Genomic DNA, 21,997 nt, shown 5'->3' with positions numbered 1-21,997 from the left:
TTTCGAGATGAAAACTTTATTAGTACCAAATTATCCTCAACAAATAAAATAGCATCATTACACTGATATTACAGTCCATATGGTGACACTAAACACAAGAACAGTCCATACATACGCATATGATTATCGAGGAAAAGCAATTTTAAACTCTAAATATTTATTCTACATAAGGGTATGAAGGTTTGACATAGATATATATCATTCCCCAGGATTGTGGTATACAAAAGCTAGAATACAGCAATATCTAATCACCAGAAGGGTCAATAATTATGCAGAATAAGATTATGCTAGCAGCCAAGAACACACCTTATGATGAAACAGTTTTTGTTTTAACTCCAACCTTTCTCCAGGAAACGCCAGGCATAATTTGCTTTGTGTCAACGCGATCTTTGTACTGAACCGCAAAGTTAAGCAATGAATCAATGAGAGAATCTGAAAGAAAGTGTGGTCTGAGTCCAAGATCGACTAGTTTGGTGTTCTTGCAATTGTAGTAATGCTCCTCTAACTCAACTCTTGGGTTAGGCACTGATATGGTTTTCACGTCAAGGCCAAGCTTCTCACCAGCTTTTGTAACAAGGTTAGCTAGTTCATTCACTTGAAATTGTTCGGTAAATTGATTGAAGACTCGGAACTCTCCAGGGTTAGCCGGGTTTGCAATGGCAAGCTCAATACATTGAACTGTATCTCTTATGTCAAGGAAGCCTCTAGTCTGAAACGTGCATTATAAGATACATAGAAAAAATAATCAGTTGCTGGATTCGAAATTTTTCCCATAGACACAGATCAATCCCACTAAATACCAGTACAACAGAAAGAAAACACAAGTGCAAGTGATCCTGGATTGCATTTAATGACATGGCTTAAAATAAACTGATTTCATTGACATGGCTTAAGTTAATGGACTAATGGAAGTAATCGTCATGGCAGGTTAATATCAATAAAAACGTATGAATCAACTGTATTGTGTGAGGTGATTAAAGTTTGATAAATATTTTAATATAGTTAGTGTTCATTTTCTTTCACCAATAAGAATCCTCACAAATAGTCTTTAATTCTGTACCGGTAATAACATAAACACATCCTGGTTCGAAAAATACCAAAATATATGTTTTTGCCATTGCATTCATAAACAGATCGATATATTACCTGGCCTCCTTTACCATATACAGTGAGTGGATGACCAACAGCAGCCTGAACACAAAACCGATTCAACGCAGTTCCAAATATTGCATCATAATCGAACCTGTTACACAGCACTTCATGCATTGCAGTCTCATCTGTTCTTACTCCATATACTACTCCTTGATTCAGATCAGTTGCTCGAATGCCCCAAGCTTTGCAAGTGAAGGCTATGTTATGTGAATCATGTACCTTGCTTAAATGATAGAATGAGCTAGCTTGCTTCGGATACGGCAAAGTGTCTGTTCTTCCATTGTGCGTAATGGTAATATAACCTTCCTCGATATCAATATTTGGAGTCCCATATTCACCCATTGTCCCAAGCTTAACTAGATGACAATCCTCTCTGTACTCTTTTATAGCAAAGAGCACATTCAATGTCCCGATAACATTGTTTTGCTGGGTATACACAGCTCTTGACCGGTCTATCATAGAGAAAGGAGCAGATCGCTGTTCCCCAAAATGGACAACAGCATCGGGTTCGTAGGACTTGAAGGTTTCAGATAAGAACTCAAACTCACATATATCACCAATGTATAGCTCGATACTTTTTCCGGTAAGAGATTTCCAACACTGAATGCGATCCTGGATGGATGAAATCGGTGTAAGAGAATCTAGTCCGAGCTGGTGATCAAATAGGCGTCGAACAAGGTTGTCAACAATGGCAACCTCGTAACCTTTGTTAGAAAGGTGGAGAGCAGTTGCCCAACCACAATATCCATCTCCACCAATGACCATGACTCGCTTCGGTTTAAAAGGGTCGCCAGAACTAGTTTGAACCGGAGCTTCCTGGCCGGTTGAAACTGTAGAAGCATTTACAACTGCGAATCTTTTCATTTGTTTCTGTTCTCGCAAGTAAAGCCTTCTAAATGTAGTTCTCGAGTTATCACAACCAACCGTGTTAGAAAATGATGTTGAGCATTGATTAAAAGGTTTTAAACAAGGTTTATTTGTAGACGAGAAAGCCAAGGAGCAAGAAGATGATAGCAATTGAGCCATCTCGATAAGAGGTTTCTCTAACTAGTTTGAACAAGTTCCTGAAACAAGGATTTAAATACGGTGATTTTCATTTCACTTCAAATAATAATGCAATATACATGGTTCTAACTCATCAAGCCAGTAATAATAATCATGCACTCGCTAACGTAATTTCCAACTTTATCGATCTAAAACAAGTAACCAAAAGCAAAGACGGAAATTTCATGATCAGGCATCGACACTCAACAATTGTGTGAATAAAAATCAACATAAAGAGCAAAACGACTTTGAGAAATGGAATTATGATACATATAAAATCACTGTGAAGAGCTTCAAAATTTAACCATTTTTCATTACTTCCATTTACTGACTGTTGAATCTGCCTCCAAATCTCAATATGATTAGAAGGGATAAAATTAAAAACTATCTTTTGTATTAGATTAAAATTGAAATATCCACCTTAAGTTTTACACCAGACCAAATTTACTTTTAAAGTTAAAAATGTAAACTTTAGTTCAATTTAATCCATACCCAGTTCATAAACTATGAACTATGAAAATAAAGTTGTGAACTTTACATTCTGAAAAGACAGTAAACATAATTTAATCCATACCCAGTTCATAAAATTGTAGAAAAATGGAACACAAGATAAGAATTGAAGTAAAAATTGGAAAGAGATGGTAAGTGATTATTACCTGGAGAGAATCCAAAATTGGAGCAGTTAGTGTGTGTAGAGTGGTTGATTAAGCATGTGGGTTCTTCTGGATAAACCTCTTTCCAATGTAATGTATGGGTTTAGACTTTAGACAACAAGTAGTATCTATTGGGAGGTGCATAGGAATATCCTTTTGTTGTTTCTCTCTCTCTCTCTCTCTCTCTCTCTCTCTCTCTCTCTCTCTCTCTCTTCTCTTGAGTAGAGAGGATCACTCGCCAGTCGCTACTGTGTCTGTGCAGTTTGTGATCTTGGATCTAAATGATGGCCCAATTGCAAACTCTAATGTGTGTGTATACTTACTTTCAGCCCAATATAAAATGATAAAAAAAATTAAAAATATACTCTCTCCGTCTTAAAATAATTGACACAGTTGATCACTTCGCATTTATCAATGCATAACTTTAATCATTAATATATTTAATTCTGTATACTTAAGAATTATAAAAATTTGATATTTTGAATTCGGAATTGCTAGATTGGACACTTTATCGGGTTTGAATCCATAATATTATGTGTGGGTTTCGGTGATATTTTTCATTTGAAAAAAAAAATTGTGGAAATCTATCAAGTTATATATTGTAGTTCCATACATTACAAATATTTTATATTTCAACCAACTACCTCTAATTGGCCCACCCGACCGACCCTATTTTAGACGAGTTAATGGTATTGGTAGGGTGAAACAGAGTGAACTGAACCATTTTGTCATCCCTATCTACAAATTCATAACAAAGAATCAAACTTAAGTTTTTCGGACAATTCGTCCCAAGGAGAGTTTATTAATCATTGTAATTCAATCACTTGATTATATATATATCAATTAATTTAAAAATTGATAAAATAAATAAATAAAACTATAAACATGATTTATTCGACGTAAATTTTGATTTGACTTTGAATTTTGTGATATAAATATCATAAAAATCTCTTTATTAATAGTCCAACATGAATTAAACAACTTATTGATGAAGTGAGTTAACCTTGTTTTTGTTAAAAACAAAATCTACGGGGCTAACTTTGGATTTCGATTTTATGATTACATAAATAAAATATCAACTTTCAAAGTTGTGCTACGTAACACTTTCACAATCTTGTAGATTTATACTTTTTCTAAACCCACTTTTTTCATAACAAGATGGAGAAAGGAAATGTCACTAGTAGTAAGTAGCAACCCATGACAATTAATAGGATCAACTGATCAAGCTTTACATAGCATAATTCATGTAAATAATTCAGTGTGATGATCAAAACAAGCAAAGAAATCAATCACTCAATGCTTTTCACTTCATTTGTGTATGTATGTCTGAGAAATTTTTACAGTCAGAAGACAATGAACAATAATATGCAATACAATATCTTCTTCCCCAAATAAAATACACCTATAAGGTACATACTGACACACAACATTCAATATCATCTATATTTGCTTTCTAAGGTACATATTGACATATCAGTGGCCTCAAACAATGTTGTCACAACAATAAATAAACTGCAGAATCATCTCAAAGGAATGTGATCAAATAGATTTCCTTGTTGACCTGCATATTTAGATTGAAACAACAAATCAGACTCCTTAAGACAGTATCATTGAACTAGAAACTAAACTATTAGCTCTTGAAATAAATACTAGAAACTATTGTCTCAATTGTAGTTAACCATATGAAAAAAAGTAAAACAAAACTGTAATTCTCTACCTTTCAGCTTGTTTGGAATTGGCATGAAGGCTTTTTGCATACAAAGCTATTCTTGTATTTATTTTCAATTTTTTACGGTCTCGAAAGCTTCTACTAGAAGCTCCACCTTTCTCTTCCTAGCTGGAGTTAATTTGGAAACAACCTGTCTAAGTGCATAATCAAGCATCCATTCTTCTGTGCCTTTTCTCTCTGCCGTATCTTGATGCCTCAGTTGAACTTTTTCATCTTCTGAATCAGCTTCTAATGGTAGATATCTAGGCTCTCTTGGGTTGAACTTCCTTACTTTTTCCAATGCCTTGATAAATCTCCTAAGCAGTACCACTTTTTTAAGATTGCTCCAATTTCTAGACAATTTCTGGCTTGGTTTGTTTCCCTCCTTCGATATTGATTCTTCTTTTTGTTCCACGGCTATTCCATTTCCATATTCCATCATTTCATCAATTGTGTTGTTGTCAGTAAGTGGCTGTCTGTCTGGAAGGATTGAATCAATTGCTTCTTCTACCATCTTAATGGCTTCGATCTGTCGAAGTTCAACATCACGATCCTTGAGGTGCATATCTTGATTAATCACAGGTGTACTTTCATCAGAGACAGAATTTTCTCTTGTTATGCTGCCTTCATACTTTGACTCTTTCTCATCTGCTACATCAGTTAATGTCTTGGAATTGTTTTCAGTCATATCTGATACCATGTGCTTATACACCATGAACCACAATCCTTTGTTGCCTTGTTTCTCTACCTGTGTCTCAGATTCTACAACAGCACTAGTAGGAGCTTCGGATGTTTCCAGTTGATCTTTTTCAATCATATCTTTTCTGTCTCTTGTCGGTTCGTCTAATTGGTTTGACGGTGCTTCTGGAACAACCAAATTAGCTTTAAGTGATCTGACAAGACCATTTAGGATTAAGCTTTTTTTCAAAGAAAATTGTTCACTATTATCACCAATGACATTCTTGGTTTCACAATATCTCCCAGGTGACTCAGATTTGATACTTCGATTTTCTGCATTCAAATCTGATACCAAATCTTCTGGAACTTCCTCGACTATTCCATTCGTTGGAGCCTCCTCATTACAACTGCTTATAGTTTCCACTGGTTTAATAGGATTGCAAAGTTCATGCAACGACTTAGCCAAGTAAACAGAATCTCTTCCGTCGTTTACTTCATCCTTTCTATGATTTGAAGAGGCGTCAACTGATTGAATTGGATTTTCCTGAGATTCCACTATCAGGGAAGACTGCGGTCCTTTTTCAGCATCTTGAAATGGACGAATTGTTTCAAAAGCTTCTATTAGAAGTCTCACCCTTTGTCTCTGAGCAGGTGCTAGTTTAGAAATAACCTTTTGAAGTGCGTAGTCAAGCATCCACTCCTCCGATTTTTTCCTCTCTTCCGCTGTTTGGCGATTAAGAAAAACTTTCTCCGCTTCAAAGGTGGCATCTGAAGGCAATTGTCTTGGTCTTCTTGGATTGATGTTTCTTACCTTATCTAATGCCTTTACAAACCTTTTCAAGAGGATTACCTTTTTCAGATAGCTCCAGCTTTTCGGTTTGTTCTCCATCTTCTGTGATTCTTTAGGAGATTCGGTGAAAGTTGTGGTATTTCTTTCTTCTTCTTTACCTTCATTCTTTTCTAAGAGTACATCTTCTGAGCCATAGCTTCTAGATTCAGAATGATCATCAGAAGAGAGGTCTTCAGCTTCAGGGAAAAGAATTTCATCAAATGCTTTTTGCACGAGCTCAATTACATTCTTCTTTTCATCATCCATATCTGAATCTGTTTCACTATGATTGAACGCGACATCATCTTCCTCTCTACCTTCATTGTCCTTCCCAACAAACGGAGGCTCATTTTCACAGTTTCCCGTGTTACTTAATACCGCATGCTTATACATCAAATGCCACTTTTTTATATATTTCTGATCTCCTTCCTGACCTCCATATGGCACACCAGTATTACTACTACCATGTTTAGGCTCTTCCTGCACAAAAATCTTCTGCGGCACTTTATGATCTGGCTCCAAATTTTCGCCCTTGGTTGTTACTTCCTCCTCCGATATCCCCACACTGAAAACAGGAAACTTGACTACATCTGTTGATGTTGATTCGACAGCAGCACTTTCCTTATTTTCATTACATGCAGTCATATTCTTGTCATTCCTTGCTCTCTCAGTTACCTCAAAATCTCTTCCATCCTTTATTTCTTCCTTGCTATGATTTGAGGAAGCATCAAATGATTGAATCGGATTTTCTTGAGATTTCACTACCACAGTAGACCGAGGTCCATATTCAGCATCTTGAAATGGTCGAATTGTTTCAAAAGCTTCGATTAGAAGTGTCACCTTTTGTCTTTGAGCAGGTGCTAATTTAGAAATAACCTTTTGAAGTGCATAGTCAAGCATCCACTCCTCCGATTTTTTCCTCTCTTCCACTGATTGTCGGTTAAGCAAAACTTTTTCTGCTTCAAAGTTGGCATCTGAAGGCAACTGTCTTGGTCTTCTTGGGTTGATGTTTCTGACCTTATCTAATGCCTTTACAAACCTTTTCAAGAGGATTAACTTTTTCAGATGACTCCAGCTTTTCGGTTTGTTCTCCATCTTCTGTGATTCTTTAGGAGATTCTGTGAAAGTTGTGGTATTCATTTCTTCTTCTTCTTTACCTTCACTCTTTTCTAAGAGTACTTCTTCTGACCCATAACTTCTTGATTTTGAATGGCCGTCACAAGTGAGGTCTTCAGCTTCAGGGAGAAGAATTTCATCAAATGCTTTTTGCACAAGCTCAATTACATTCTTCTTTTCATCATCCATATCCGAATCTGTTTCACTATAATAGTGACAAGAGCTTTTTCCTCCATTGAACGTAATATCATCTTCCTCTCTACCTTCATTGTCCTTCCCAACAAACGGAAGCTCACTTTTGCATTTTCCTGTGTTACTTAATACTGCATGTTTATACATCAAATGCCACTTTTTTATATATTTCTGATCTCCTTCCTTCACTCCATATGGCACACCAGTAGTACTGCTACTACTACTACCATGCTTAGGCTCTTCCTGCACAAAAATATTCTCCGGCACTTTATGATCTGGCTCCATATTTTCAGTTTTGATTGTTACTTCCTCCTCCAATATCGCTTCATTGAAAACAGGAAACTTGACTACATGTGCTGATGTTGATTCCATAGTAGCATTTTCATCATTTTTCTCACATGCAGTCACATTCTTGTCATTCCTTGCTCCCTCAGTTTCCTCACAATCTCTTCCTTCATTTATTTCTCCCTTGCTATGATTTGAGGAAGCATCAACTGATTGAATTGGATTTTCTTGAGATTCCACTGTCACAGTAGACCGAGGTCCATTGTCAGCATCGTGAAATGGTCGAATTGTTTCAAAAGCTTCTATTAAAAGCGTCACTTTTTGTCTTTGAACAGGTGCGAGTTTAGAAATAACCTTTTGAATTGCATAGTCAAGCATCCACTCCTCCGATTTTTTCCTCTCTTCGGCTGTTTGTCGGTTAAGCAAAACTGTTTCTGCCTCGAAGTTCGCATCAGAAGGAAATTGTCTTGGTCTTGGGTTGATGTTTCTGACCTTCTCTAATGCCTTTACAAACCTTTTCAAGAGGATTACCTTTTTCAGATGGCTCCAGCTTTTTGGTTTGCTCTCCATCTTCTGCAATTCTTTAGGAGATTCCGCGAAAGTTGTGGCATTCCTTTCTTCAATCTTACCTTCACACTTGTCTAAGAGCACCTCATCTGTTTCATTGCCTCTTGATTTTGAATGATCATCAGAGGAAAGGTTTTCAGCTTCAGGGAGAAGAATTTCGTCAAATGCTTTCTGCACCAGCTCAATTACATTCTTCTTTTCATCATCCATATCCGAATCTGTTTCACTATAACTATTTTTGTCCTTCTCAACAAAGGGAACCTTATATTCACATTTCCCCGTGTTACTTAACACTGCATGCTTATACATCAAATGCCACTTTTTTATATATTTCTGATCTCTTTCCTGCACTCCATATGACGCACTAGCAGTACTACCAGTTTTAGGCTCTTCTTGTCCAAAACTCTTCTGCAATACTTCAAAATCTGGCTCCATATTTTTGCCTTTGGTTGAAGTGTCACCTTCATTAACTGTGGACGGTGGAGTATCACGGGATTTAAAAGGCGACGAATCCGTTGCCAGATTTTTCACATTGTGAAAGTGAGAGTTTCCATCTACACTTTGAACAGTTTTGGTTTTCTGAGTGGCTTTCCTTGCATTACCAATTTGCTTTGATCTTCCATCCTTTTTCACAGACTTTTGTGTCTTAATCTGATGTCTCCTCATCGACACAAAGCGCTTCAGTGGAGGCAAATCACCGTGGCGATGGCCATGAAGAGAGCAGTAAGTATATGGACAAACCCTAACTGCTGATAAGCCTAGAGAACTACTTCCCTCTTGTGGAATGTCAATCTGATCAGAAAAATGTGAATCCTTGATAGTGGAAGAACATGTGGCTTTATGCAAACTTGGTTTTTTTGACGAGATCCTCACAGGCTTCAAACTTAATCTTCTAGTAATAACTCTCTGAGACTTGTTACCAGCATCACTTGTACTACTCTTATTCTTTCCATCACTGCCATGAACGGATTCAGAATCAGAATATAACATTGTTGTTGATTTAGGTCCCTTGACAGATGCAAGCTTGATTGATCTTGATGATTTCAGTTTCCTGTTTTGCTCAGTCCTTCCAGATAACTTTCTAGTCAAACTTCTCTTCACCTTCAAAGTAGTCACTCTTGTTAACTTCTTGTTTGTGATAACGTTTTCTGCAATCTGCCAGAAGCAGCAACATTATTATTTATCTATTTTTTTCCCCTCCCCATCAACTGAAACTACTCAAACTCAATGTTGTTGAATAAAGGCTATATAGCTATAAAATGAAGCACATACACAAACATAGACACCAGACACGACACTAATACTTTGACACCAATAAAATTTTGAAAAATGACATAATTCAATGTAATCACATGTGTCAGTGTCGTGCAGACACTTGACGGACAGCAGGACACACCTATTGTATAAGTGTCGGTGATATAAAGGCTATAACGCTATAGGCCATAGCATAACAGAATTTTAACAAACATCTATTGTACACCTATTGTTCCGCGGTACACAATTTAGTACACAGTGTTGTCAAATAGTGACTATAGCAAGCAGTTTAACATAATGGAATTTTAACAAACCGCTAGTTTCTGCTATACGCAATATTTATTTTTTGATCTAGCAGCCTAGTGGTTAGACTCACACACTATAAGTGTGGAGAAATAGGAAATCCAGAGTTCGAACCCTAACCCCTCCAATAATGTCCCTAGTAGCTACCAGCTGATCTACTCTTACAGACCACAATTTAGTAGCCGCTATCGCGGTGCTTTAGCATTGTCATAAACACAATTTGAACAAACAGTTATTTTCCGCGATTCGCAATTGACAACACAATCAAATGACATCACATATATAAAAAAAAATTCTAGGTTTTCAGAATCAGAAAACAATACCTGAAAACTATCCTTTGCATGTGAACTACTACTACTAGTGCCCTTCATGTAATTAGGTGATGCATCTGCCACTTCAACTGTACCAACAGATGAAAGGATGGAAAATTTGTGATCATGTTGTGATTTTCTTCCTCTGCTTGACAATCTTTGAAGCTTCATTGACCTCACTTTCTTCATTTTCTTCTTAGATTCAAATTTTCCTCTGTTTTCTTGATGACTAGAAACAGATTCATCTGCTTCAATCATATCTTGAGATTCAATCTCAGCCTTTTGATCGAACATTTTACAGTGTCTGCTTAATTCATAGAATAAAAAAAAAACTATGGATTTAGTAAAGTAATTTGATAACACTCAAATAAAATAAATGAAGAAGAAAAAAAAATTGCACCTTATTATTATGAATTATGATGATGCTTGAGAAATTGTATTATTTTTTTTTATGAAATTTGTTTGTTGTTTCCTATTTATTCTTCACTTGATGTGGAGGAAATGAAAGTGTGGTACTGGAAATGAAGAGAATTACTGGTTCATTTTTATTTATTTTTTTTCTAAAGGAAACTGCAAGGAATAGATTCCACAGCGTGGAATTTTCAAGACTTGTAAAGTTGTCTTTGTTTTCTTAGTTTTATTTAACTAGAAGATTTAAGTATATAATAATAATACTCATAAATAATTCATAAATAATTAAAAAAAAAAGTTGTTTGTGACTTTCGTTGGTTTTGGCTTTATGTGGAGAATTGAACATGTCAAAAGATATAAAAAAAATGAAATGGGATGGGACCAAGAGGTGCTTGACTTTTAGTAGGGATGAGATGAGAGGAATCAAACTATTGTGTTGAAAATTGGAATTGGAATGGTAGTTGGTCAATTTCCTAAACGTGGAAACAATTAATTGTGTTTGGTTCAAGTAATCTCGATGTTTTTTTTTTTTGTATACCATGTAATCTCAATGTTAATAAAGTAAAAATAGTATATTCAATGTATTATATCCTTAATCATTGCTTTGATGGCGCCGTTTAGCATGAGTCCATATTTACTCTATTGCTTTATATGATACTTTCTTCATTAGTGATATACTTGAGATTTGGTTGGCAGTGAGCATGTGAGGTGTGGTGGCAAACGTTAACACCTTTTAATTCCTTAATTAATTACTATCTGAGTGATGGTCCACCACCGACCACCCACCACCGACCACCGTCGACCCTTTTGTTTTTGCTTATCATTTTTCTTCCTGTATCTCCCATCCACCTATGAAATCATTAAGATAAGAATATCTTCTTAAAATTATATTAATTAGCAATTGAATTTAAGCGGATAATAATATTCATTTATCTTTAGAATTGAATGATTAAGACAAAAATTGCATTTATCTTGAGCAATAATTTCATTTTTTTTTTTTTGAAATTGAGTAATAATTGCATTATCAGATGTGCTTCTACTAGAATAAAGCTACTTTGAAACGGAGTAGTAATAAGATTATTTAAGTAAGGTCGGATGCGTCTCACAATAACTTTGGAAATAATTTTAAGTAAGACATTGCATAGACTTATCGGCCTAACCTAAAATTCTTCAGACTATTAGGGACGTCAACCTTAGGAATGAGAACAATGAGAGTTTCAGCCAGTTTAGGAACAATAGTACCTGATTGAAAAGCATAATCTGATAATGCAATTAGGTTCTAAAACCTCTTGAAAAATATAGGTTGAGTACCATCTGATGGATCTGTCCGTATCCATATGGATGCTATGTCGTTCAAGTTAAATATTTGATTGCTAAAACTAAAACTCATAAGTTCAATAATGTTATAAGTTCCCAACATTTGACATCAATTTTTATTTATCCCTCATTTTAACGTCGGATTTAACGTTAATATTTAATTGTCATTTTGGTATTTTAAGGATATGATTTGCCAATTATACTGTTAATTACTCTTATCTTTTTCAATAAAACTATTTTGACGTCGGATTTAACATTCATATTTAACTGTCCTTTTGGTATTTTAAGGGTATGATTTGTCAATTATATTGATTGTCAATTACTCTTATCTTTTTCAATAAAACTAATTATTGCTATATATTTGAAAAACTAAAGGATTTTTTTTAAAAAAAAGTTGGTACATAACATATTAAATTTTTATTTTTTTAGTACATAAAATATTGAATTTATTGGAAAGATAAAATGTATGCAAAAAAATAAGAATTTATTGGTGGATTAAAATAAAAGTATAATAGGAAGATAAAGTGCAAAAATACACTTTGTTAATTTGGTGTTACTATTCTAAAAAGACATTTAAAAAGAAACGGAGGGAGTATGTTTAAGCGCCGACAGTTGGGTAGAGATTATATCACAGTGCAAGACAGGAAAAATTACAGCGTGCCAAGAGCAAATCTAAAATATATCTTTTTACCACTAGATCACTATTAACGTAAATATAATTAAATATTATTATTAAAAATAAACTTAGATATTTAAATTAACAGTTTTATTTAATAAAAAACTAACGGATTATTGCTTATCTTATTTCATTTGGTCTAGATTATAGTTTGTTTTTTTTTTTTTGTTAGATTATAGTTTATCTTTTAATCTTAACTATTATAGTCTGTCTTTTAATCTTAACTATAAAAACGAAATGAGTATACGAAATAAGATAGTTACCTTAATTATCTCTTGAGTTGTTACAAAAAGTTAAGATAAAAAATAATCTATAAATATGAATTCATGATTAGTTAAAGAAATACATCAGAATTTTAAGAGGATTGGACTTTACATTTTGAAGAACAATTGGTAAGCTTTTTTACTCATCTTATATATGTATTTGACTTCTTTGTTTTACTGAAAAATTTCACCATGTTTCTTTTGTTTATTTATCTGATCACATGCATTTATACAAGTTTACTTTATTTATTTAGTGTTTAACACCAATTTTTAGAGTTTAACACCAATTTTAATACCTAATAGCTTATGAAAATCTCAAGTGAATGATTTTCGGTAACAAAAAGTACTAAACAAATATGTTATACACAATACCAAAGATAAATAAATTTCGCAAATATTGTTTTAGTAATTCATAAACCCTTCAAATTTACGTAATATAATCTCGTATTTTATTTCCCATGTTATTTAGTTGAGAGTAAGTAGGTCAATAGTGGATCTACGTACTAATAAGGATCAAGAGCAAATTCTTTTTTGGTTGTCCCGACGTTATTTAAGAAAAGAGTTTTGATAATTTAGCGTTCGATTAAAATAAGTAAAGTCAGACTAATAATTATTTCATACAAAATTTCAATTTGGACTCTCGAACAATTTGTCATCGAATGAAATTCATTTTCTACTTTAATACAAATCACTTGCTTGAAGAACTATTTATAAAAAGGGTTATGCTAACCGGTGCCCCCGGGGCACTGGTTAAGGAAACCAAAAAAGGAAATTTTTAAATTGATTTTTGACCAAATTTTTTGATTAATTTTTAAATTGAAATAGTATATTAGCCGCTCGTATTTTACTTGATTTTTGACCAAATTTTTTGTTTGTTTTTTTATATATACTGTATAATTTTAATAAAAAATATTATTTTCTTGATCAATAAAAAAAAATTATATACACCAAGATTTAAGGTGTTTTGTTTTCAGTTCGTTATCTTTGTTTTTGCTAGAGTTTGTTACTATTTCTATTAATTATCTCTTTTTAGCTTACATACTACACTATCAAAGTTTGTTCCTAATTTTAATAAAATATAAACTTGGTTCAACTTTTATTGACTTTGAAGACTGATACAGGTAAAATTAGTCAAAGTTGGTGGTGCTCATATTCACAACAATCAAATTGTCAACGAAAAAAAATTTATCTTTCAATGTTGAAAATAGAATCTTTTAATACTGGCTTAGAAAGCTATTCAACATTTATTTTTGGTCTAAATTCGAACTCAATTGAACTCCCACCATCGCCTTATGACGAGGAGGAAATCACATTCTTCCCTGGCTTTGTCCAAATTCAATACAAGTCATTGAAATCAAAATCTTGCAATTCCGGCTTAAAAGACTATTCAACTTTTATCCCTGATTTAAATTCGAATTCAATTGACCTCCTATCATCCTCTTATGATGATGAGGAGGAAATCACATTCATCCCTGACTTAATCCAAATCCAACATGAGTCATTAGAATTAAAATCTTCCAACAACAACTTAGAAGATCGTTCAACATTTATCTCTAGTCAAGATTTGTCTGATGAGGACAACTTTATTACATATGACGAACCTTTCTTGACATTCGATGCCCCTGATGAGGACAACTTTATTACGTACGACATGCCTTTATTACATACGACAAGTCGTTTAACATTTGATGATGACAACGACAATGATGACAATTATAACGGTGATGACGAGTATGATGATGATGATTAAGCATCTCCAAGGGAAATACTAATGAGTGTTCCGGGACATTCTTTAAACATCTTAAATAGTAAATTTTTATAAACTTAATACTAATTTAAACTACACAGCCGCCGCCACCTTTCCTTCATCTTCCTCACTAACCGTTGTCGATGTCTATTCTTGTCACACCACCGATCACCGCCTATTCACTCCAAATGATTCAGTCGCGAAGTAGCCTCGGTCTCGCAGTGGCGCGATCAGTTCCCTTGGATTCGCGATGTCACCATCCTTACACCCCTTATGGGGTTGTTTCCAGAAGACGTCGGCGGTTCCGATTTGTGTTGCTCTGACCATACAAGGTCACAGAAAACAATTCACCAATTTATCGCGACATGGTGATGGTGATCTTGATCAGAACAACAATTCTGAATAATTTAAGAATTCAGAACATCAATTCTAGGTGGTGAATCACGTTTCTTGTTTGTGTACTAACAGATGCCATTGGACATACAAAATTACAAAATAGTGCAAAACAATTCATTTTATCCAAGCGATGAGTATGAGAGCATGTTTGACTGATTTTGTAATTGATATTACTATCTGACAAAGCAAGAAGCTTTGTTTGCTGGTTTGTCAATCACTTTTATTTTTTCGATGAAACTAATTAATACTATATATTAGGAAAACTAAAGTTTTTTTTTTAAATTTTTTTTTTTGGTACATAACATATTAATTTTTTTTACATAATATATTAAATTTATTGGAAAGAGTAAGTGTGTGAAAACTTTTTATTGATGATTAAAATTAAGGTATAATAAAAAGATAATATGCAAAAATACACTTTCTTAATTTGATGTTACTATTCTAAATGGACACTTAAAAAGAAACGGAAGGAGTATTATATATGAAAAGAAAATAAATAGCAAGTTGCATAAAGAAACAAATCAAAACCTACGTTGTCTAGGTGCGGGTACATTACCGATAGATAGCAGTATGGAGTACGGTATATTTAGAAAAACTAATATACGTATATGAACATAACTCTCCCTCAAATGAAGTACTCGTGATACAATGTTGGTTGTTTATGGACTAACTATACCCACCATTTATTTTTTGAGATTAATATCAGTAATACAGTTCATCCCACAATAAACATAAGGGTTATGTTAACATGTACACCAAGGGAACATGTGCACCAAGCGCACATGTTAAGAAAATAAATATGGTAAACATTAAATGTCAAGTTTGTGAATTCAACTTTTTAAACATTAAATATTTTGTATCATTTAATGTTTACCATATTTATCTTCTTAACATGTACCTTTGGTGCACATGTTAACCTTCTCCTAACCATTATCCGAATTATAATCGTAGATCAAAACCATATTTGTCACTTTTTGGTTGCCACGTTGTACCTTATCTTCCAAGACAATCCTCTAACGAACCAAAAGTTAATTTTGGTAGTATTTAACATGTTTTTATTCCATCCTCGTCAGCATGTTTTTTTGACTAGGATCCGAGTCATCATCTTCATCATCATCACAATATAATAAAATCATCATCACAATATAATAAAATCTATCTTTAATCTTTATCTTCATTTCCCAATTCCCGATTCATTCTTCCTTTCACAACAAAATCTCGTTGCTTCTTCTTCCAACAACAACTTCGTTTCTTCAAAACCCACGTTTACACTTCTGGGTTTGTTTCAAAATTCGTTCTTTCTTATTTGTAGCTAACCTTTTTCTACCTCTAATTAGGTTTCTTGAAGTTAGAAGAAGAAACAAAAAACCATCTTTTTCAGCTTCAAGAATCAAAACCAATCATTGTATTGTACTGTTTTGATTTATGCTTAATTTTTCTAATTGGGTTTCTTGAAATTAGAAGAAAAATAACAACTTTTTAGCTTCAAAACCAATAATTGATTTTATTTTACCGTTTGGATGTATGCTTAATCTTTCTAATTAGTTGATTTAAATTTAGTTTAATTTGGTAATCGTATTAGCTTAGGAGTTAGAAAGGTTAGATTATCATCTTGTTCAATTCAACTGTAAATTTAGTTAGATTAATTTAACCCTTTGAAGTTCTTAGGTTTTAGAAGGGTATTAATATTATTGTTCAATTTAGACTTTTGATCAAGGTAGAAAAAATGGATCATATTAGTAATGAAGCTAGTGTAGATCATTTTCCGATTGGTCCTTCAGACATTCTTGGTAAGACAATTGCTTTTAGGGTTCTATTCTGCAAATCAATGTCACATTTGAGGTATCAAATATTTCAATTGTTGTTAGGGTTCTTGTATAAGTTTAAAGGGGTGTTGAAATTGAAACCCTTTTTATCATGGTTTCATCCAAGAAACCCACAAGGGATATTAGCAATGATGACAATAGTTGCTATATTGTTGAAACGTTACACGAATGTGAAAGTTAGGGCTGAAATGGCATATAGGAGAAAATTTTGGAGAAATATGATGAGAAGTGCTTTGACTTATGATGAATGGGCTCATGGTGCTATGATGCTTGATAAATTGACACCAAAGATGAATGAATCGGATCTTTATGATGTTGAATTGGTGAGGAACAAACTTCAAGAGCTTCGTCACCGTCGACAAGAGGGATCTCTTAGAGATATTATGTTTTGTATGCGTGCTGATCTTGTTCGAAATTTAGGCAATATGTGTAACCCTGAACTACATAAGGGTAGGCTTCAAGTGCCTAAATTAATCAAGGAGTACCTTGATGAGGTATCAACACAGTTGAAGATGGTTTGCGATTCGGATTCTGAGGAGCTATCGTTGGAAGAAAAGCATGCTTTCATGCATGAAACTAGACATGCTTTTGGGAGAACAGCTTTGCTTTTAAGTGGTGGTGCTTCTCTTGGAGCTTTTCATGTTGGTGTAGTTAAAACACTGGTAAAACATAGACTCTTGCCTAGGATAGTTGCTGGTTCAAGCGTTGGATCCATTATGTGTGCTATTGTTGCCACTAGGCCATGGCGAGAACTTCAGAGTTTCTTCGAGGATTCGTTGCATTCATTGCAATTTTTCGATCAAATGGGTGGAATTTTCGCGGTTGTCAAGAGGGTCGCAATGCGCGGAGCTGTTCATGAGATCAGGCAGTTGCAAATGTTGTTGAGGCATTTAACAAATAATCTTACATTTCAAGAAGCTTATGATATGACAGGTAGAGTTCTTGGAATTACGGTTTGCTCCCCAAGGAAACATGAACCTCCTAGATGTCTTAACTACTTGACGTCACCTCACGTGGTTATATGGAGTGCTGTAACCGCTTCTTGTGCATTCCCTGGCCTTTTTGAAGCTCAAGAATTGATGGCAAAGAATAGAAGCGGAGATATTGTTCCTTACCATCCTCCTTTTAATCTAGGTCCTGAAGAAGGCTCCACACCGTCACGCCGGTGGAGGGACGGTAGCTTAGAGATTGATTTACCTATGATGCAGTTGAAAGAGCTATTCAATGTCAATCATTTCATCGTCAGTCAGGCCAACCCTCACATTGCACCATTGTTGAGATTGAAGGAGTTTGTAAGAACTTATGGAGGCAATTTTGCTGCCAAGGTAACATACATATATTTATCTTCTTAAACCTTTGTTCAAAGAAAATGCATAGTACATTCATATGCTCATTTATGCTTTATATGGCATTGGTGACCATTTATTACAATGACAACATTGACAAGTATTCTTTTCATTCAGAATAATAACTGCATATAGATGATTACTAAATTCAAATTATGCCATGTGATTTAAGTGTTTATTTATCCCCCTGGCCCTTGTATGATTGGAAAAATGGTTGCATCCACTGATAGTTGTAAATAATCATTTGTAAGGCATCACACATGTTAACAATTGGATATTCATTATGTTAGTATCCCGTAATATTTCTATTCCTGATCAATTTTTGGTCTATTTGATTGACTTATTTGAGTTTATCTATTGCTTTGCTATAAGCACTTGTGAGTCTGTTTCGCTTATGAAAACAGCTTATGACATGCTCATAAGTTGTTTTCAGCTTCTTTCTATAAGCTCTCAAGGATAGCTTATGAAAAAAGCTTATAACTCATATGAAAACAATTTGACTTTATTTTATCTTCTATTATAGAAATAACTTATACATGAGCACTTATATCACAAGAACTTAATTAAGTTGCTTATCCGAACAAGGCCTGTATCCAATATGGTTTTTGCTTGTGCAGCTTGCTCACCTTGTGGTGTTGGAGGTGAAACATAGGTGCAATCAAGTACTGGAACTTGGCTTTCCCTTAGGTGGACTTGCCAAACTGTTTGCTCAAGAATGGGAAGGTGATGTCACTATTGTTATGCCTGCTACCGTTGCTCAGGTATGTGCCTTATTTAAATATCAGCTGCATATTTATTTTTAATTAATAAAAAAAATCAGCTAGATATTAATGTGAAGAAGTTTAAATTGTTAACATCAAGCTTTTGAACACAAAACTTTGTTGAAATAACAATGTTCTACATAATCATAAATATTTGCAAAAGGTTTACGGTATGTAGCACAGACACTTATGATCAAACATGTGTCCAGTGTCTGACGCCGACATTATGTTTACATTCAATTATGCATTTTCTCAAATTATTTTACCAGTGTCGAGTGTCGACGTATCGGTGTCGCGTCATGTGTCGGTGCTTTATAGGGTTTAGGAATTTATTTATGTTTTATTTACTATGAATAATTCATTGCATAAGTGATTAACTTGTGAAATTTTGACATGTCTTTGTTTCAGTACTTAAAGATTATACAAAACCCTTCTTTAGGAGAGCTTCAAAAAGCAGCCAACCAAGGCAGAAGATGTAGCTGGGAGAAGCTTTCAGCCATAAAAGCAAATTGTGAAATTGAGCTTGCTCTTGACGAATCTGTAGCACATGTCAATAATATGAGAAGACTAAAACGAATTTCTGAGAGAACTGCTTCTGCCTCTCATGGTTTGTCAAGTACTGTCAGATTCAGCGCTTCAAGAAGAATTCCTTCTTGGAATTGCATGGCACGAGAGAATTCGGCAAGTTCTCTTGAAGACCTTACGGATGCTGCTTCTTCATTGCATCAAGCCATTGGCAGTGACTCTGAAAATGTTGAATCAATATCTTGGACAAGATCTGGTGGCCCTTTGATGAGAACCGCTTCAGCAAATATGTTCGTCGACTTTCTCCAAAACTTAGAGGTCGTTGATACCGAAATAAATAGAGGCGTGGTGGCGCATGCTAGCCCTCGTGATTTTCAGTATCATAGTTTCAGACACACAGGACCAAATAGGAACTCAGAATCTGAGCAGAAGGAAATCGACAACAGGGTTGCGAGTGGATCTAGCATTGTGATAAACGAAGGTGATCTTTTGCAGACGGAAAAGATTCATAACGGGATTGTGTTTAATGTTGTCAAGAAAGAAGCCTTAACACCTTCGGATAGGTGTCATGATTTTGGAAATTACAACAATGAAGTTGTTGAATGCGACCAAATTGACAGTCCAGGGAAGGAGATGGATACTGCTAGCTCCGATTCTGACAACGAAAATGCTGAATCCACACCTTCTTTGAGCTTGGATCAAAACACTGTTGATAGTAGTTAGTTAGTTCCAAAGATCAATTATTTGTGGTGATTTTTGTTTTTAGTATTTTGGTTCTATTGCTTTCCCAATTGTAAATAAATACAAATTCTAGTCTTGGAGGGTTTCTATTCATGATTTTTATGGGAATAGCACACTATTTGGTTTACTCATAAATTAACAAAGATGAAAAGGATATTTTGTACAAATGCTAGCTAGTAAACATATTTTGATTAATGATCTGCATAATAGTTTCTGCAACTGTTGTGTATATATGTCTACAAAGTTTCTTACGAGTAAGAAACTCTAGACCCTGATATACACGCGGTCGATGATCTCAACTGTTAATATGAGATACAACCCACTTGGGTTGGTGCATTGGTATTGGCTTGAGACTTGAGAGTGTGCTCCTCTTGAGGTCTGAGGTTCGATTCTCTGGCGCCAATTTGGGTGGGCTAATTTAGTTTCTTCAAAAAAAAAAAAAAAACTGTTAATATAAGATCTGTCAGTTTAAATAACATATTCATAAAATTAGTTTTAAACATCTAGACCTCTGAGATTGGAGTCTAGAAAGCAGGAAATGTGTGACACAATTACTATAACGGAACCATGTCTTGACTAATTTTGTCTCATACCTACCTAATGCTTAGTATTAACGTTAAAGTCAAAAGATGAAACAAAGAAATTACTAATAGATTAGATTGAATTTTATTTGTCTTGTGGCATGCACTAGAACCAACAAAAATCAGCTTAAAGTCTTAAAAGCAAGCCACACAAACTCTTTGAAGCTGTTGTGGATGTGACTCATATGAGTTTATTATCAAATCACTATGATTTTGTCAACAAAAAAAATCAAATCACTATAATGTGTTGCAAAGGAATCTTATGCTCAAATCATAATCTTAACTGTAAACATGTAACTATTCCAAGGGAAATAATTTGAAGCAAATACCATGAACCAATTTGGTATGCGCAATAACTCTCTAAGTGTCCAAATCAATTGTGTAGCTCTTAGTCAAATGTGACGATCTCCTGAGTTTTTAGGCTTCCCTCGAAACTTAACAAGTAGTAATTTAACAAAACACAATTTGGAGACTTATTTGATTAAAACCATATAGAAATTATGATAACACATGGAAAAGTCATACAATGGATGTGGCTAGGATCCATAGATAGGTTAAGACTACTATATTATGATTTACAATATATTCTTGGGTATATGGTATGCTTTTTCTATGGTCAAGTGTTGGCTTTGCTGGGTGTTTAGGAACATGCATATTATCATGATATCTTGGACAAATCTTGTATTATTGGTGATTTGGTTGGGTGTATTTTTAATATTATTGGTGATTTGGGTGTATCTTTTTCCCCATGTAGTCTAACAAGTGACAAATAGCATTAATAAAATTGTCATTTAGTTGATCTAGGAGTGATTGACGCTGAACTTGGTAGGGAGGACCACAGTTCGATCCCCATAACTGTGATCGGGAGGGGATTGGAACAAATTGATGCCAGAACTAACCTCCGAACCAAATTAGGTGGTCCAGTAAGCCGGATACCGGTGGTGAAAATAAAAAAATAAAAAATTGTCTATATTTATAAAAGAGAAACTATATATGTAATTTTTTAATTCAGTAATAATTTTAAAATTCATTTTTCTAAAGTCTAAAGTAAAATATTACTGTTCTTTATCATAATTTACCTGTAAATAGCTCGATTAAATGCTCTAGCATAGTATGTATTTATGCACATATGTAGGAGTAGTTATTTAGCCTAAAATGCAAATGAGTATAATTATAAACATGAAAAATTATACAACATGTGGGGATAGCTCAGTTGGGAGAGCGTCAGACTGAAGATCTGAAGGTCGCGTGTTCGATCCACGCTCACCGCAAATTTGTTATTTTTGCAACATTTTCTCAGTTTAAAATTTTCTGA

The 21,997-nt window shown here is 34.3% G+C and overlaps 4 protein-coding genes and 1 non-coding gene across 5 annotated transcripts; 3 read left to right on the top strand and 2 right to left on the bottom strand.

The window, feature by feature from the left end:
• Positions 1–3,117, bottom strand: LOC123889711 (UDP-sulfoquinovose synthase, chloroplastic). Its single transcript, XM_045939173.1, has 3 exons — positions 2,853–3,117; positions 1,147–2,216; positions 1–709 (listed from the first exon to the last, which is right to left on the bottom strand). Exons 2-3 carry the CDS (start codon positions 2,176–2,178, stop codon positions 308–310), a joined length of 1,434 nt encoding a protein of 477 aa, XP_045795129.1. The 5' UTR covers positions 2,179–2,216; positions 2,853–3,117; the 3' UTR covers positions 1–307.
• Positions 3,118–4,076: 959 nt separating this feature from the next.
• Positions 4,077–10,756, bottom strand: LOC123892280 (calmodulin binding protein PICBP). The gene is made up of 4 exons (XM_045942081.1): positions 10,493–10,756; positions 10,105–10,396; positions 4,567–9,379; positions 4,077–4,410 (listed from the first exon to the last, which is right to left on the bottom strand). Exons 2-3 carry the CDS (start codon positions 10,384–10,386, stop codon positions 4,631–4,633), a joined length of 5,031 nt encoding a protein of 1,676 aa, XP_045798037.1. The 5' UTR covers positions 10,387–10,396; positions 10,493–10,756; the 3' UTR covers positions 4,077–4,410; positions 4,567–4,630.
• Positions 10,757–13,954: 3,198 nt separating this feature from the next.
• On the top strand, positions 13,955–14,509 carry LOC123891805. The gene has a single exon (XM_045941692.1). It carries the CDS (start codon positions 13,955–13,957, stop codon positions 14,507–14,509), a length of 555 nt encoding a protein of 184 aa, XP_045797648.1.
• Positions 14,510–15,932: 1,423 nt separating this feature from the next.
• Positions 15,933–20,209, top strand: LOC123892281 (triacylglycerol lipase SDP1-like). Its single transcript, XM_045942082.1, has 3 exons — positions 15,933–18,053; positions 18,692–18,835; positions 19,244–20,209. The coding sequence occupies exons 1-3, from the start codon at positions 16,629–16,631 to the stop codon at positions 20,081–20,083; spliced, it is 2,409 nt and encodes an 802-aa protein (XP_045798038.1). The 5' UTR covers positions 15,933–16,628; the 3' UTR covers positions 20,084–20,209.
• Positions 20,210–21,880: 1,671 nt separating this feature from the next.
• TRNAF-GAA lies at positions 21,881–21,953 on the top strand. The gene has a single exon. It is a non-coding gene; the product is annotated as a tRNA-Phe (tRNA).
• Positions 21,954–21,997: the final 44 nt, after the last annotated feature.

Source organism: Trifolium pratense, linkage group LG6 (assembly GCF_020283565.1).
Source record: "Trifolium pratense cultivar HEN17-A07 linkage group LG6, ARS_RC_1.1, whole genome shotgun sequence".
Lineage (NCBI taxonomy): Eukaryota > Viridiplantae > Streptophyta > Magnoliopsida > Fabales > Fabaceae > Trifolium > Trifolium pratense.
The sequence above is the reverse complement of the archived record's forward strand: the minus strand, read 5'-3'. Positions and strand labels throughout refer to the sequence as shown.

Coding starts and splice junctions, on each gene's coding strand:
- LOC123889711 (XM_045939173.1), bottom strand. CDS start 2,178: ATGGCTCAATTGCTATCATCTTCTTGCTCCTTGGCTTTCTCGTCTACA. Junction 710..1,146: donor TATATGGTAAAGGAGGCCAG/GTAATATATCGA, acceptor TGCACGTTTCAG/ACTAGAGGCTTCCTTGACAT.
- LOC123892280 (XM_045942081.1), bottom strand. CDS start 10,386: ATGTTCGATCAAAAGGCTGAGATTGAATCTCAAGATATGATTGAAGCA. Junction 9,380..10,104: donor ATGCAAAGGATAGTTTTCAG/GTATTGTTTTCT, acceptor TGCTTCTGGCAG/ATTGCAGAAAACGTTATCAC.
- LOC123891805 (XM_045941692.1), top strand. CDS start 13,955: ATGTTGAAAATAGAATCTTTTAATACTGGCTTAGAAAGCTATTCAACA.
- LOC123892281 (XM_045942082.1), top strand. CDS start 16,629: ATGGATCATATTAGTAATGAAGCTAGTGTAGATCATTTTCCGATTGGT. Junction 18,054..18,691: donor GAGGCAATTTTGCTGCCAAG/GTAACATACATA, acceptor TTGCTTGTGCAG/CTTGCTCACCTTGTGGTGTT. Junction 18,836..19,243: donor TGCCTGCTACCGTTGCTCAG/GTATGTGCCTTA, acceptor TCTTTGTTTCAG/TACTTAAAGATTATACAAAA.